Source organism: Hemitrygon akajei, chromosome 1 (genome assembly GCF_048418815.1).
Source record: "Hemitrygon akajei chromosome 1, sHemAka1.3, whole genome shotgun sequence".
Lineage (NCBI taxonomy): Eukaryota > Metazoa > Chordata > Chondrichthyes > Myliobatiformes > Dasyatidae > Hemitrygon > Hemitrygon akajei.
This window is the reverse complement of record NC_133124.1, coordinates 215,863,726-215,877,189: the sequence shown is the minus strand read 5'-3', so window position 1 is coordinate 215,877,189 and position 13,464 is coordinate 215,863,726. Positions and strand designations below refer to the sequence as shown.

Here is a 13,464-nt window from a genome sequence, read left to right as displayed (position 1 = left end):
GGGGCGACAGCGTGTTATCAGGTGTTGTAACTTGTACTTTGTTGTTTTAGATTGGATTCACAACTGATCCGCGTGTAGCCCGCTCTTCTCCATACCCAACTGACGTGGCCCGAGTGGTGAATGCTCCAATTTTCCACGTGAACGGTGATGACCCCGAGGCGGTGATGTATGTGTGTAATGTGGCTGCGGAGTGGAGAAATACTTTCCACAAGGATGTTGTGGTTGACTTGGTAGGTGACTGACCATTCAGTGGGGTTAACAACTCTTTTGGCTCTTCACATGAGCAGAAATTTGTAGCTAAATTCCGTTTTTGTGCAGGTTGTCGTAGAACGCAGACACCACGAGAGCAAGTGTCTCATAACTACAAAAGCTAGTTTAGTAGTGTAGTTACTCTACCACAGTAGGAAAGGAATACAAAAAGTATTACCAACAATGTAGAGACAAAATGGTTGTTTTAAGAAATTGGCAGCTGCAGGACTACAGCAATACATCTATAACTTCTGCAAAATGATTACCTGCTTAAGTTACTTTGGTATTATATGTGAAGCTCTGGTTAGACAAATGTCTGTTGGACAAAGTATTCCTATACCACACTCAATTAGATTAGAGGGCCTCCAAGGAGAGTTGAACAAAACTAAGAGGAAACTAGAACTGTCTCTTCTACAAGAGTCACTTAACAACTTTGCAAAAGTTCTCGTACGTTTGGAAGCATTTCCATTTCAAAAATATATGTTATATACTGTTACCTGATCGAGTCTTCACTGCTATCAGTACATGCCACCAATCATGATGGTTGTAGGGTGACATGATACCTGTGATCTTACCACCACCAGTCCCCTGAACCCACTTGGATTCATTCACTCACCTCAACACTAACTGACTCTACAACCTATTGACTCACTTTCAAGGACTAGTCCAAATAAATTCATCATCAAAGTATGTATATGTCACTATACACTACCCTGAGACTCTATTTTCTTGCAAGCATGCACAATAGAACAAAGAAGTACAATAGAATCAATGAAAAACTATACACAAAGACTGACAAAAAAAAACAATGTGCAAAAGAAGACAAACTGAGTAAGTACAAAATAAAAGCAAATAATCAGTATTATTTACTTTCTATTACTTGCATGCTGTGTCCTCTGAGGCACGTTGGATGGCTGTCAATCTTTGTTAAGTATAGTTTTTCATAAATTCTATTGTATTGCTCTGCTTTCCTGTAAATACCTGCAAGAAAATGAATCTCAAGTTAGTATGGTTCAGTTTAATATTGGAGAATGCATACAGTCTACAGCCTGAAATTCTTACTTTTTGTGGGCATCCACGAAGCAGAAAAAAACCCGAACAATAAATGCCAGAAAAACTTTAGAAATCCAAAGCCCCACCCCACGCACAAGTATATGGTGACATATAGATACTTTGACAATAAATACTTACTTTGAACATGTGACCAATTCTATTCAAGTTTATGTCTGACATCTTTATAGCAACTAGGAGCATTGCAGAAGGTCAAATAATTTATGTCCATCTATGTGTTGTGTTGATCTGTTGTAAATGCAGAATACACTCCTATATTCTTTACTCTTGGCACAGATGGCAACTTGAACACAACAGTTCACAGACTGCAGGGGTTCCCTGACAATCTGGTCCCAGTGTGTGTGTAAAAGCTGGTACAATTCTTGAGTAAAACAATTCTGACACAGCAAAAGGGGGAGGATAATAGTAGGAGGGTATTGGCAAATACTCAGTAACCAGGCAAATGAGAGAGTCCTCTTCAGGGGTAGTTAATGGAAGCCTGAGCCTGCCTGTTTATACATTTGAAGGTTTGCTTCCGACGCAATGGACACAATGAGATGGACGAGCCGATGTTCACACAGCCACTGATGTACAAGCAGATCAAGAAACAGAAGCCTGTGCTGAAAAAGTACGCAGAGGAGCTGATGTCCGAGGGTGTTGTGAATCAGCAGGAGTTTGAGGTTAGAAGTTAAGATCTTCAATCTTGAAGTGACACAGTATAATGGTCATTTAATTAAACTGATAATCCAGAGAACTCCTCTCTAATTGTTCTAGATGTTCTAAACTTGTATCTTTTGATCACTTTTCTTTTGATAGAGAACCAGACACCTTCCTATCCAAGCTACAGAGGTCCCTCTTAATGTTACACTCCTCATTTTCAGCCAAAGGTACCAAACATATGGTTGGTCTCGAAATTGCCCTGAGGACGTACCAGCAGCCAGTCCTTAGCCTGTTCAAACCTCTCCACATGAAATAAGGAAATGGCTGAGACCACTGTAAAGGCTAAGGGAACAGACCAAATCCTATACTTGGTGATGTAGATAAGCCCCAGTAATGGCACCTCCACTACAAATTTTGGCATTTCTTTCATGTTATTAATTCACCCGGCTGCATTCTCTTGAGGTCCAACACTTAACTTAGCCATCGTCTTCCTATTTACATACTCATACAAATTATGAGTTTGCTTTAGCTCCTTCCCTCTTCCTGTCCAGTTCTGATTGAAGGGCCTCAGCCCAAAACATCGTCTCTATTCCTCTTCATACATGCTGTTTAACCTGCCAAATTCTTCCAGCATCTGCACACTCACTTATGTTTATAGTTTACTGTTTGTTTTTATATTACACAAAAGTTTTTTTTCTCAAAATCAATTTTCTCCCTTGTGAACTTTATAGTCTTACATTGCTGACTCCTAAGTACTTCCCGATCCACTGGCTTTGCCAATTTATATTGGCCACGTTTCAATTTGACCTTGACCTCTTTTGTTAACCACAAATTATGCCATTTTCTCTTGGAATCCTTTCCAGTTGGGATAAACTCTTGCTCATTATTATGGACCTGCTACCTTAACCATCACAGTTCATTGACTGACCTGCCTCTTGGCTTGTTTTCCTTGTCCACTTTAGACCATTATAATTGCCCTTATTTAAGTTAAAGGCAATGGTTTTGGTCCTGTGGAGTTCACCCTTAAAATTGCATTTGGAATTCTATCATCATTGTGGTCACTACCTGCTTGGAGACCTTTAATCGTAAGATTTCATTCAGTAAGACCATAAGACTTTAGGAGCATAATTAATCATTTGGCCCATTGAATCTAATCCATTTAATTATGGCTCATCTATTTTCTCTTTCAACCCCATTCTCCTGTCTTCTCCCCAAAACGTATATGACACCTTTACTAATCAAGAACCTATCAACTTCTGCTTTAAGTATACCCAATGATTTGGCCTCCACAGCCATTTGTGGTGATGAATTCCACAGATTCACCATCCTCTGCCTCAAGAAATTCCTCTCATCTCTGTTCTAAAGAGACATCCTATTCCAGGAATTCCCAACCTTTTATCATGCCATAGACCAATACCATTAAGTAAGGGGTCTAAGGACCCCAGGTTGGGAACCCCTGTTCTGTCCTGAGGCTGTGCCCTCTGATTGTAGACTCTCCCGCTGTTGAAAATATCCTTTCCATATTCACCCTCTCTAGGGCTTTCATTGTCAGTTAACCTACCATGCTTTTGGAATGTGGGAGGAAATGGAGGCAGCTGAGAGTAACCCACATGGTCACACAGCGAGAGCATACAAGCTCTATGCGAGTAGTATTGGAGGTCAGGGTTGAAGCCAAGTTGCTGGAGCTATCAGCTACAGGCATTATCTCCTGCACCATTGTCTGCCCTCTACAAGGCATGTCAGAAGCATGGTGAATACTCTCCACTTACCTGGATAAATGCATATCTAACAGCATTTGGGAAATTAAACTCCATCCAAACAAGCCACTGGCATTCATTTCGGGCTGTCCTGACGAAAGGTCTTGAAACGTCGACAGTGCTTCTCCTTATAGATGCTGCCTGACCTGCTGCGTTCCACCAGCATTTTGCGTGTGTTTGTTTACTGGCATTCATTGCTTTCTCTGCTAGTAATCCAGGACTTAAGTAGGTGAATTCTTTAAAAAATACACTGAAATAATTAACTAGGCTTCAACAATAGCCCCTTCCAATCCATGACCTCCACCACTTAGATAACAAAGGATGCAGTATATGGGAACACAGTTATCTACAGAATCCTTCAAATGGGCTTGGGAATTATATCACCCATCCTTCATCGTCACAATATTCATCTAGGAAACACCCTGCTCAAAAAAACTGAGGGTCGCCATGGTGGTGTAGCGGTTAGCGCAACGCTATTATAGCTGGGGATGTCAGAGTTCGGAGTTCAATCCTGGCATCCTTTAAGAAGTCTCTGTATGTCCTCCCCGTAGAATATGTGGGTTTTCTCCGGATGCTCCAGTTTCCTCCCATAATCCAAAGAAATACCGGTTGGTAGGTTAATTGGTCATTTTAAATTATCCCGTGATGAGGGTAGGGTTAAATCAGGGTTGTTGGGGGTTGCTGATTGGCGTGGTTCAAAGAGCCAGAAGAGCCAATTCCATGCTGTATTGCTAAATAAATATTTTGCAGCAGTTCAGAAACACAAAGGCAGTGGGAGGAACTCAGCAGATTTGCAAACATGTTGCAGTTAAAAGGGGCAGCTCACGATCATCTTTGGAACAATACATGCCAGCGGGAAAAAACCTGGTAATGCAAATAATTTAGTAAAAAGAATGGAATCCTACTGAATTTGAGACAAAAGATGTCTCAGTGATGGAGAAAGGTCAGTGGTGGGAGGTGCTTTGCAGGCGTGCTTCCCAAGGGTTGGTGAATGGGCATGAATAATGTAGACTTGGATACAAAGCAAGTGATATGAAACTTGACAGCGCAGTGGATATTAATTAGGATAGTTACTGGCTGAATTTTGAAATGAAGTAAAGAGAAATGAATGCACTTTTGGGGGAGGGGGTGTGCAATGGCAGTATAATATAAATGCCATGATCTTGAAAAGTGAGAATGAGCAGAGAATTGGCATCCACACATACAAATGCTTAAAAGCTGCCAGAGCACTTGAGTTAAAAATAGACTATTGGAACAGAAGAGGAGAGCTCATGTTGCGTTGTCATAAATCAGTCGCCTGGAGACTAGAGATCTGTAATTTGCTGGAAATTTACTAGAGATGGGTGAGGTTGGAAAAGCTAGGAATCATAATCAGGTTCAATATCACTGGCACATGTCATGAAATATGTTGTCTTTGTGGCAGCAGTACAATGCAATTTATAATAATAAAAAAACTGAATTGCAGTAAGCGTAGTTAAATAAGTGGTGCAAAAATAGAAATAATAAAGCAGTGAGGTAGTGTTCATGGGTTCAATGTCCATTTAGAAATCAGATGGCAGAGGGGAAGAAGTTGTTCACGAATTGTTGATTGTGTGCCTTCAGACTTCTGTACCTCCTTCCTGATGGTAGCAATGAGAACAAGGCATGACCTGGGTGATGGGGGTCCTTAATTATGGATGCTGCCTTTTTGAGGCATCGCTCTTTGAAGATGATTGGGATACTACTGAGGCTGGTGCCCATGATGGAGCTGACTGAGTTCACAGCTTTCTGCAGTTTATTTCAATCCTGTGCAGTAGCTCCCCCCACCCCCTCCATTCCCATACCAGGCTGTGAGGCAGCTAGTTAGAATGCTCTCCATGCACATGTTGAAATTTGCTAGTGTATTTGGTGACATACCAAATCTCCTCAAACTCCTAATGAAATATAACCGCTGTTGGGCCTTCTTTGTAACTGTAGTGTTCTCATTCAGGTGTAAAAACTCTGAACTAAACACCGAGTTTAAACCATAGTCAATGAGTGCACGATCGCAGTAAGATTAAGCGTTTACTGTTCACTCTTCCACATTGACATATGGTGAAAACTGTTGATAAAACAATACAAAATATATACAGGTTTTGCTTCCTTCTTGGCATCGCATTTACATCATAAATACTTGTAAAAGTAAAACTACTACAAACTATATTACATTGAAGTACAACATACAGTCAGAATCTACCTACGCTATCAACTGGCTTTAAATGCACTTCACACAAACTATCTAGCAAAGCTTTCAATAACAAAGAAAATAAACTTTATCAACCGTCATTACTTTTAACAGAATCAGCGTTAACATTTTTACTATATCGATTATCTTATGAACTTACTGCGTTGCTTGTATGATGTTTCTTAGTGCGTAGAATGAAAACTTTTCACGCGCTGATCCTGCACACACAAGCCCCCGCCTTCCCATTTCTCCAAACTGGTATTTTCCCACAAGACGCGGCGAAACCGGGTGTGATGTCATCGCATGCCGCGATACATCACAGACAACGAATTTACTTTCAACAACCTTAACTTTAACTAGAAAATAATTACAAACGAATTACTAAAGCGAAAATGTAATAAAGCTAAACAAATGCCTTAAGGGCAACACAGTAACTGTATCAATATGTTGGGTCCTCAGAGATATTGACCCCCCAGGCACTTGAAATTGGTTACCCTTTTCACTACTGATCCCTCTATGAGGACTGGTGTGTGTTCCCTCATCTTACCCTTTCTGACTGCCTTGTTGATTCCGTTGAATTTGGAGAGGGACATGAGAATAAAGAACTTAATGGATTGTGGATTAACCAGGAATGTAGTAGGAAGTCCTTGTGTTTGAGAAGCAGGCTTCCATACACAAGCCAAATGGCCCCTGCTTTCTGCAAATCTACAAGTTCTTCACCAAGACTTTCATCACCACCATCTGTGTAAGAAGCTTCTGATCTCAGTAAGTAAATGGGCACTTGCTTGCTATATTTGCTACTTCTGAATATATTCTTTTGCTTCTTGGTGTCTAGGAAGAAATGGCCAAATACGACAAGATCTGTGAAGAAGCGTACACTCGATCCAAAGATGAGAAAATAATGCACATTAAACACTGGCTGGACTCCCCATGGCCTGGTACGTATTTGAGAGAGCAGAGCGACTTCTTCAAAGCTCTCTGATTTAATTTGGTAAACGTACAATATAAAGATCCAAACTATAGGATAGCTTCAACTGCTATGTTGTATAGAAAGCACTGAAGTGGCTCTGGATGCCATATCATTGGGCAGACTTAAGCAGAGGTCAATAGGCTCTTGATTAGTCATGGAGAGAAGGCAGAAGAATGGGGTTGAAGGTAAAATAAATGAGCCACGATCCCGTGGAAGAGGAAAGGAGTCTACAGAAGGACTTGGAACAGATCAGGAGAATGGGCAAAGAAGTAACAGTGGAATAATGGCATAGACTATTTTCTACACAGGGAGCCAATTTAGAAATCAGAGGTGCAAAGCAACTGGGGAGTCCTAGTACAGGATTCCTTAAAGAGTAACTTGCAGGGTTGAGTCAGTGGTGAGGAAGGCAAATGCAATGTTAGCATTCATTTCAGGAGGACTAGAATATAAAAGCAAGGATATAATGCCGAGGCTTTGGTCAGGCTGCACTTGGAATATATGGTGAGCAGTTTTGGGCCCCTTATATAAGAAATGATCTGCTGGCCTTGGAGAGGGTCCAGATAAGATTCACGAGAATGATCCATGGAATTAAAGAGTTAATGTATGAGGAGCTTTTGATGGATCTAGGCCTGTACTCACTGGAATTTAGAAGAATAAGGTGTTATCTCATTGAAACCTATCGGATATTGAAATGCATTGATGGAGTGGACACGGAAATGATGTTTCCTATAGTGGAAGAGTGTAGGATGGGAGGATACAGCCTGAGAATAAAAGGGTGTCCCTTTAGAACAGAGATGAGGAGATATTTCTTTAGCCAAAGGGTGATGACTCTAGAATCCATTGCCACAGACAGCTGTGGAGGCCAAGTTATATTTAAAATGGAGGTTGAAAGGTTCTTGATTAGTAAAGGGTATTCAAGATAATTCATTATTCCTATATTTGTTGAATCTTGTGCATGTCACCACAGGAAATTCCTAATACAGTCAGCCCTCCTTATCCGCGGGTTCCGCATCCGTGGATTCAACCAACTGCGAATCGGGAAAACCTGGAAGTTCTCTCTCCCACACTCATTATTTGAGCATGTACAGACTATTCTTGTCATTATTCCCTAAACAATACAGTATAACAACTATTTACATAGCACTTACATTGTACAAGTAATCTAGAGATGATTTAAAAGTACAGGCAGTCCCTGGGTTATGAACGAGTTCTGTTCCTGAGTCTGTCTTTAAGTTGGATTTGTAGTCGGAACAAGTACATCCGGTATTATTTAGCGTCAGTTAGTCAAACGTTTGTCTTTGTATATAGTATACATTTTACCTTTCTATGCATATAAAACACTTAAGAAATGCATGTATTTCAATAATTAAACCACTGCATTGCTTAGTAATAATTGTAGCTTTCATTGGGGCAGGGCCTTTCACATGCTCCATTAAAATTGTTCCGATCGTTGACTGACTGTAGCCTAATCCTTTTCCAATGACCAATGGCATTTCACCTCTTCCCGATTGCTTTATTACTTCCACTTTATTTTCAATCGTGATGGTGATTATTTTCGTGAACAGAAACACTGCGGATTCAGAGCTACACTGGGTCCTAATGACCACCGCACTGAGACAGGTTAAATAAGGGACTTGAGCATCCGCGTTTTTTGGTATCCGGGGGGGGGGGGGGGGGTCCCAGAACCAATCCCCCGCAGATAAGGCCCAACTGTATATGTAAGTATATAGTAAATAAAGTTGATCCTTCAATGCCACACCCAATGTTTAAACACTGCCACCAGCACTGGTTCACATTCCTGTTATTTAATACTCTCATTGGCAGTAGGTACACTCCCAGTACTTATTGCAATCTGTAAATTAATTCCTATCCCTTTTGTATTTAGTAGCACTTGCTGCTACTAATTCACATCTGCTGTGTTTAAGCATTGATCCGTCTTTCTCATATGGAGTGTACTCACTGGATCTGATTCATGCCTGTGTATCACATCCTCACTGGCACTTACTCACCTCTGCCTCTGCATAACTCACCGATGTGTGGCATACACTTGTGCTTTTTCACATATCTGTCGTATGTAATATGCTCATTAACATACTCTGTATATTAAAACACCCACTCAAGATCACGTTCCTTGTGTGTAACATGCACATGCCACGAGAAGCTAAATATTGGGAATAAATATCTTGCAAAGTTCTAATTTCACTACCAGATTCAAGATCGTTGATTGTCATTATTCGGAACACTCGTGTAAAGGAAAATGAAATGATTGTTACTCTGGATCCAATGCAGCATTAAAGAAAAACACAATATACATAAAAAGCATAAATATAAAAGCAGACCTGTAAAACACAATGTAAAGTGTCAGTGCAGGTGGGTAGGGGATGAAGGCTGCTGAGCAAATGTGCAGAGGATTGGACTGATGTGGATGTAATGCTAGGGTGGGTTAGTGGGTGGAGGTGTTGATCAACCTGACTGCTTGGGGAAGTAACTATTTTTGAGTCTGGTCATCCTGGCATGGATGCTGCATAGCTTCCTCTCTAAACAAACAGTCCATAGGCAGTGTGAGTGGGACTCTTCATGATATTGCTGGGCTTTTTTTTTAAGCACGTTTCTATATATACACATCCTTGACTACAGGTAGGCTGGTGCCGGTGATGCATTAGGTAGCTTTAACTACCCACAACAGAGTCTTCTGTCTGCCAGAGTGGGGTTTCCATACTGCACAGTGTATGTGCAGGGGATGGTACGGGAAGAGGGTTCACTTGTTACTGAAGATCAGATGATGAATAAGAACTGATCACAGACCACAGCAGTGGCTGGGAATCACATATCCATTTGTGTAGATAGCAGGTATAAGTAAAAAGAGAAGAAAACTTTTTTTAAAAATTAATTCATTTTGCTCTCTTCCAGGTTTCTTCACTCTTGATGGCCAGCCTAAAAGTATGTCCTGTCCTTCCACTGGTCTTGCTGAGGAAATGTTGAATCACATTGGGGAAGTGGCCAGCTCCGTGCCGGTGGAAAACTTTACAATTCATGGAGGTAGGTCTGATTGATTCGTACAGACTTCAGTGCAACATCAGCCATGGCCTGGGCCATGAGGATATTTCACAGCTTCTTAAGGATGATAAATTACATTTTTCCAATTATTTATAGTAGCTCCAACTAATGGGGGAAGAGTAACTACAATGATTGAGGAGGGGAAAAAGCAGATGTGTAATGTCAGGAGGAATGCAAAGAGTAAACATGGGCCAAAGATATTTCCAATAAAGCAGTAACAATTAAACTTGGGTTATGTCAGTGCCCAAGATCTAAAATTCCGTAAAACATGAACAGAAGTGGCCATCTATTATTAATAGCCAACTATTAGACTATTTATACATTCAGTACCTTGTTTTTGACATGTCACCGATTGTTTTCAAGCATATATCATTGAAGGAGCCATTTATCTATTTTCTGTCTGTATTGTGTTGCGCATTTTATCATGGGTTCAGTAATTTATCACGTGGGTTTGAGGCGTGGTCGAAGCAAATGAGCATAGTTACGTATTCACACTTTGTGTCTTAGTTCAGTTGTTAGAGGCAGCTGGGTTCAGGGATGATAATTGTTTTGTTGACTGCTTAATTATGCTAATTAATTGCTAATTTATTTTCATTAGATTTTTATCGTTATAAGATTGTTCGTGATTTTGTAATGAAGGATCAAACATATATTTCTCAATCTGGGACTTATTTTTTGGAAGCATGCCATACAATATAATTTCCCATACTCAGTTCTACCATTTAATCCACCTTCTTTTCCCACAACTGAGAAGTTTATAGTTATTTAAAATATTTTATATAAAAAATCTTTAAAATTCTGAATCTTTTCATGTGGACCTTTTCTGATAACTGTGTTCCATGTTTGTATTCAGTGTATTCAATAACATTTCCCATCTTGGACTTAATTTGCTAAGCTATCCAGATCTCTTTAGTGAATCCATTTTGTCCCCAGTTATTGGCAGCCACCATGAAAAGGCATCATGTATAAATGATAATGTCTCTTTGTAAGCATGCAAATCTAGGTAAAGCAGTGTAAGGCTGAGGGAGGGCTATCTTTCAAATAGGAGACCTGTTTGCAAAATCAACACGTGAAAGATTCTACCCCACAGTTTTGAAAGTGGTTTGGGTAGTTTTTCCTGATTTTCTGACCAATATTTTTACCTCAGTTTGAAACTGAGGAAACGTGGAACTTTGACTCTGACTCTGCCACTGAAAACAGATATGTGCTCACTATCACATTTCAGTCATTGACAATACCCCAGTGTCCTACATTTGCTTAAACATTCTGAGATGTACTGCGTTATATCCATAGAATTAAATTTATAAACACCAAAAAGTCTGCAGATGCTGGAAATCCAAAGCAACACACACAAAATACTGGAGGAACTCAGCAGGTCAGGCAGCATCTATGGAAAAGAGTGAACAGTTGACAAGGCCAAGACCCTTCTTCAGGACTGGAAAGGAAGGGGAAGATGCCAGAATGAAAAGGTGGGGGTAGGGGAAGGAGGATAGCTAGAAGGTGATAGGTGAAGCCAGGTGGGTGGGAAAGATAAAAGGCTGGAGAAGAAGGAACTCGATAGGAGAGGAGAGTGGACCAAAGGAGAAAGGAAAGGTACGCAGGGGGAGGTGATAGGTGGGTGAGTGGAGGTAAGAGGCTAGAGTGGGGATTAGAAAAGAGGGTTGGACTTTTTAAAAAAATATATATCATTTCCAAATAGTTGTGTAACAAAGTTGTTTTTTTCCATATTTTAATGGTCTTTAAAAATTGCTTCTCTGTCAGAGGAAGTGGTTGAGGCAGAAACAATAGTATCATTCAAAAAGCACTTGGACGGGTGGGGCCTAGAGGGCTATAGGCAAAAAGCAGGTAATTGGAACTGGCTGCATGGGTACTGTGGTCTGCGTGGATTGGTTGAACTGAAGAGCCTGTATCCATGCTACATTGCTCCGTGATCCAGTCAGTGTTCCTATCCTTTTCAAATACTCCTGGTGGAGGTGGGGAATTGAAACCATACACACAGCGGCCACGGAGTTTGAAATCTTCTGCTGCTGTAGCCTATGCATTTCAAGGTGCAATTTGTTGTATGTTTAGTTGCTCTTCTACACACCACAATTGTAACGCATGGTTATTTGAGTTACTATCGCTTTCCTATTAGCTTGGACCAGTCTGGATAAAACAGTGGCTGATTGGCAGGAGGCAAAGAGTGGGAATAAAGAGCGCCTTTTCCGACTAGCTACTGGTGATTAGTGGTGTTCCACAAGTGTCTGTGTTGGGACTGATTCTTTTTACGTAGTATGTCAATGATTTGGATGATGGAATTGATGGCTTTGTTACAAAGTTTGAAGATATGTGGATAGGTGGAGGGGCAGGTAGTTTTGAGGAGGTAGAGAGGCTACAGAAGGACTTAAATTAGGAGAACGAGTAAAGAAATGGCAGATGGAATACAGTGTCAGGGAGTGTATGGTCATGCACTTTGGTAGAAGAGATGAAAGGGTTGACTATTTTCTAAGTGAAGAGAAAATACAAAAACCTGAGGTGCAAAGGGACTTGGGAGTCCTTGTGCAGGATTCCCTAAAGGTTAATTTTCAGCTTGAGTCTGTGGATAGGAAAGCAAGTGCAGTGTTACTATCCATTTCAAGAAGACTAGAATACAAAAGTGAACCCTCACTTGGAGTATTAATGTGCAGGTTTGGGCCCCTAATGTGCTGAAACTGGAGATGTTTCAAAGGAGATTCATGAAAATGATTCCGAGATTGGGTGGCTTCTCATATGAAGAGCGTCTGATGGCTCTGGGCCTGTATTCACTAGAATTCAGAAGAATGAGGGGTGACCTAATTGAAACCTATTGAATGGTGAAAGGCCTTGATAGAGTGGATGCCGAGGGGATGTTTCCAATGGTGGGAGAGTCTAAGATCAGAGGACACTGCCTCAGAATACAGTCGCGTCCTTTTAGAACGGAGATGAAGAGGAATTTCTTTAGCCAGAGTGTGGTGAATCTGTGGAATTCATTGACACAGACAGCTGTGGAGGCCAAGTCTTTATGTATATTTAAGGGAGAGGTTGATAGATTCTTGACTGATCAGGGCATGAAGGGATTTGGGGAAAAGGCAGGAGGTTTGTGCTGAGAGGAAAATTAGATCAGTCGTGTTGAAATGGCAGGGCAAACATAATGGACCAAATGGCCTAATTCTGCTCCTATATCTTGTGGTCTTATGTCCACATTCCATAAGGACTTTCAGCATGACACAGCCTTTGAAAGTGGCTGTGCTTTCATGTGGAGTACACTCTTACCTTTACCTGTATACAGAGCAGAAGTGGATAATTATGTTAAGTGGCTGGCTAACACAGAAAAATTATGATAATGAACTTTCCATTAAAGCCGTGGCTGCCCAGCACAATCTTTGCAGATTTGATTTGATGTAAATGACATATTTTACTGTATGTTTTGATGTATATGTGATAGACCAAGCTAATTGTTAGCAACATGCACAAAATGCTGGAGGAACTCAGCAGGTTGGGCACCATCTATGGAAATGCAT

At 40.8% G+C, this 13,464-nt stretch overlaps 1 protein-coding gene across 4 annotated transcripts in view; it reads left to right on the top strand.

The window, feature by feature from the left end:
• The window catches only part of LOC140735645 (2-oxoglutarate dehydrogenase complex component E1), a 120,912-nt gene that overhangs the window by 83,117 nt on the left and 24,331 nt on the right, over positions 1–13,464 (top strand). For all 4 annotated transcript variants that reach the window (XM_073060952.1, XM_073060933.1, XM_073060961.1 and 1 more), the window contains 4 exons: positions 51–230; positions 1,827–1,979; positions 6,755–6,857; positions 9,800–9,928. In XM_073060952.1, coding sequence (XP_072917053.1) covers positions 51–230; positions 1,827–1,979; positions 6,755–6,857; positions 9,800–9,928 — 565 coding nt within the window. The remainder of the gene's footprint in view (positions 1–50; positions 231–1,826; positions 1,980–6,754; positions 6,858–9,799; positions 9,929–13,464) is intronic.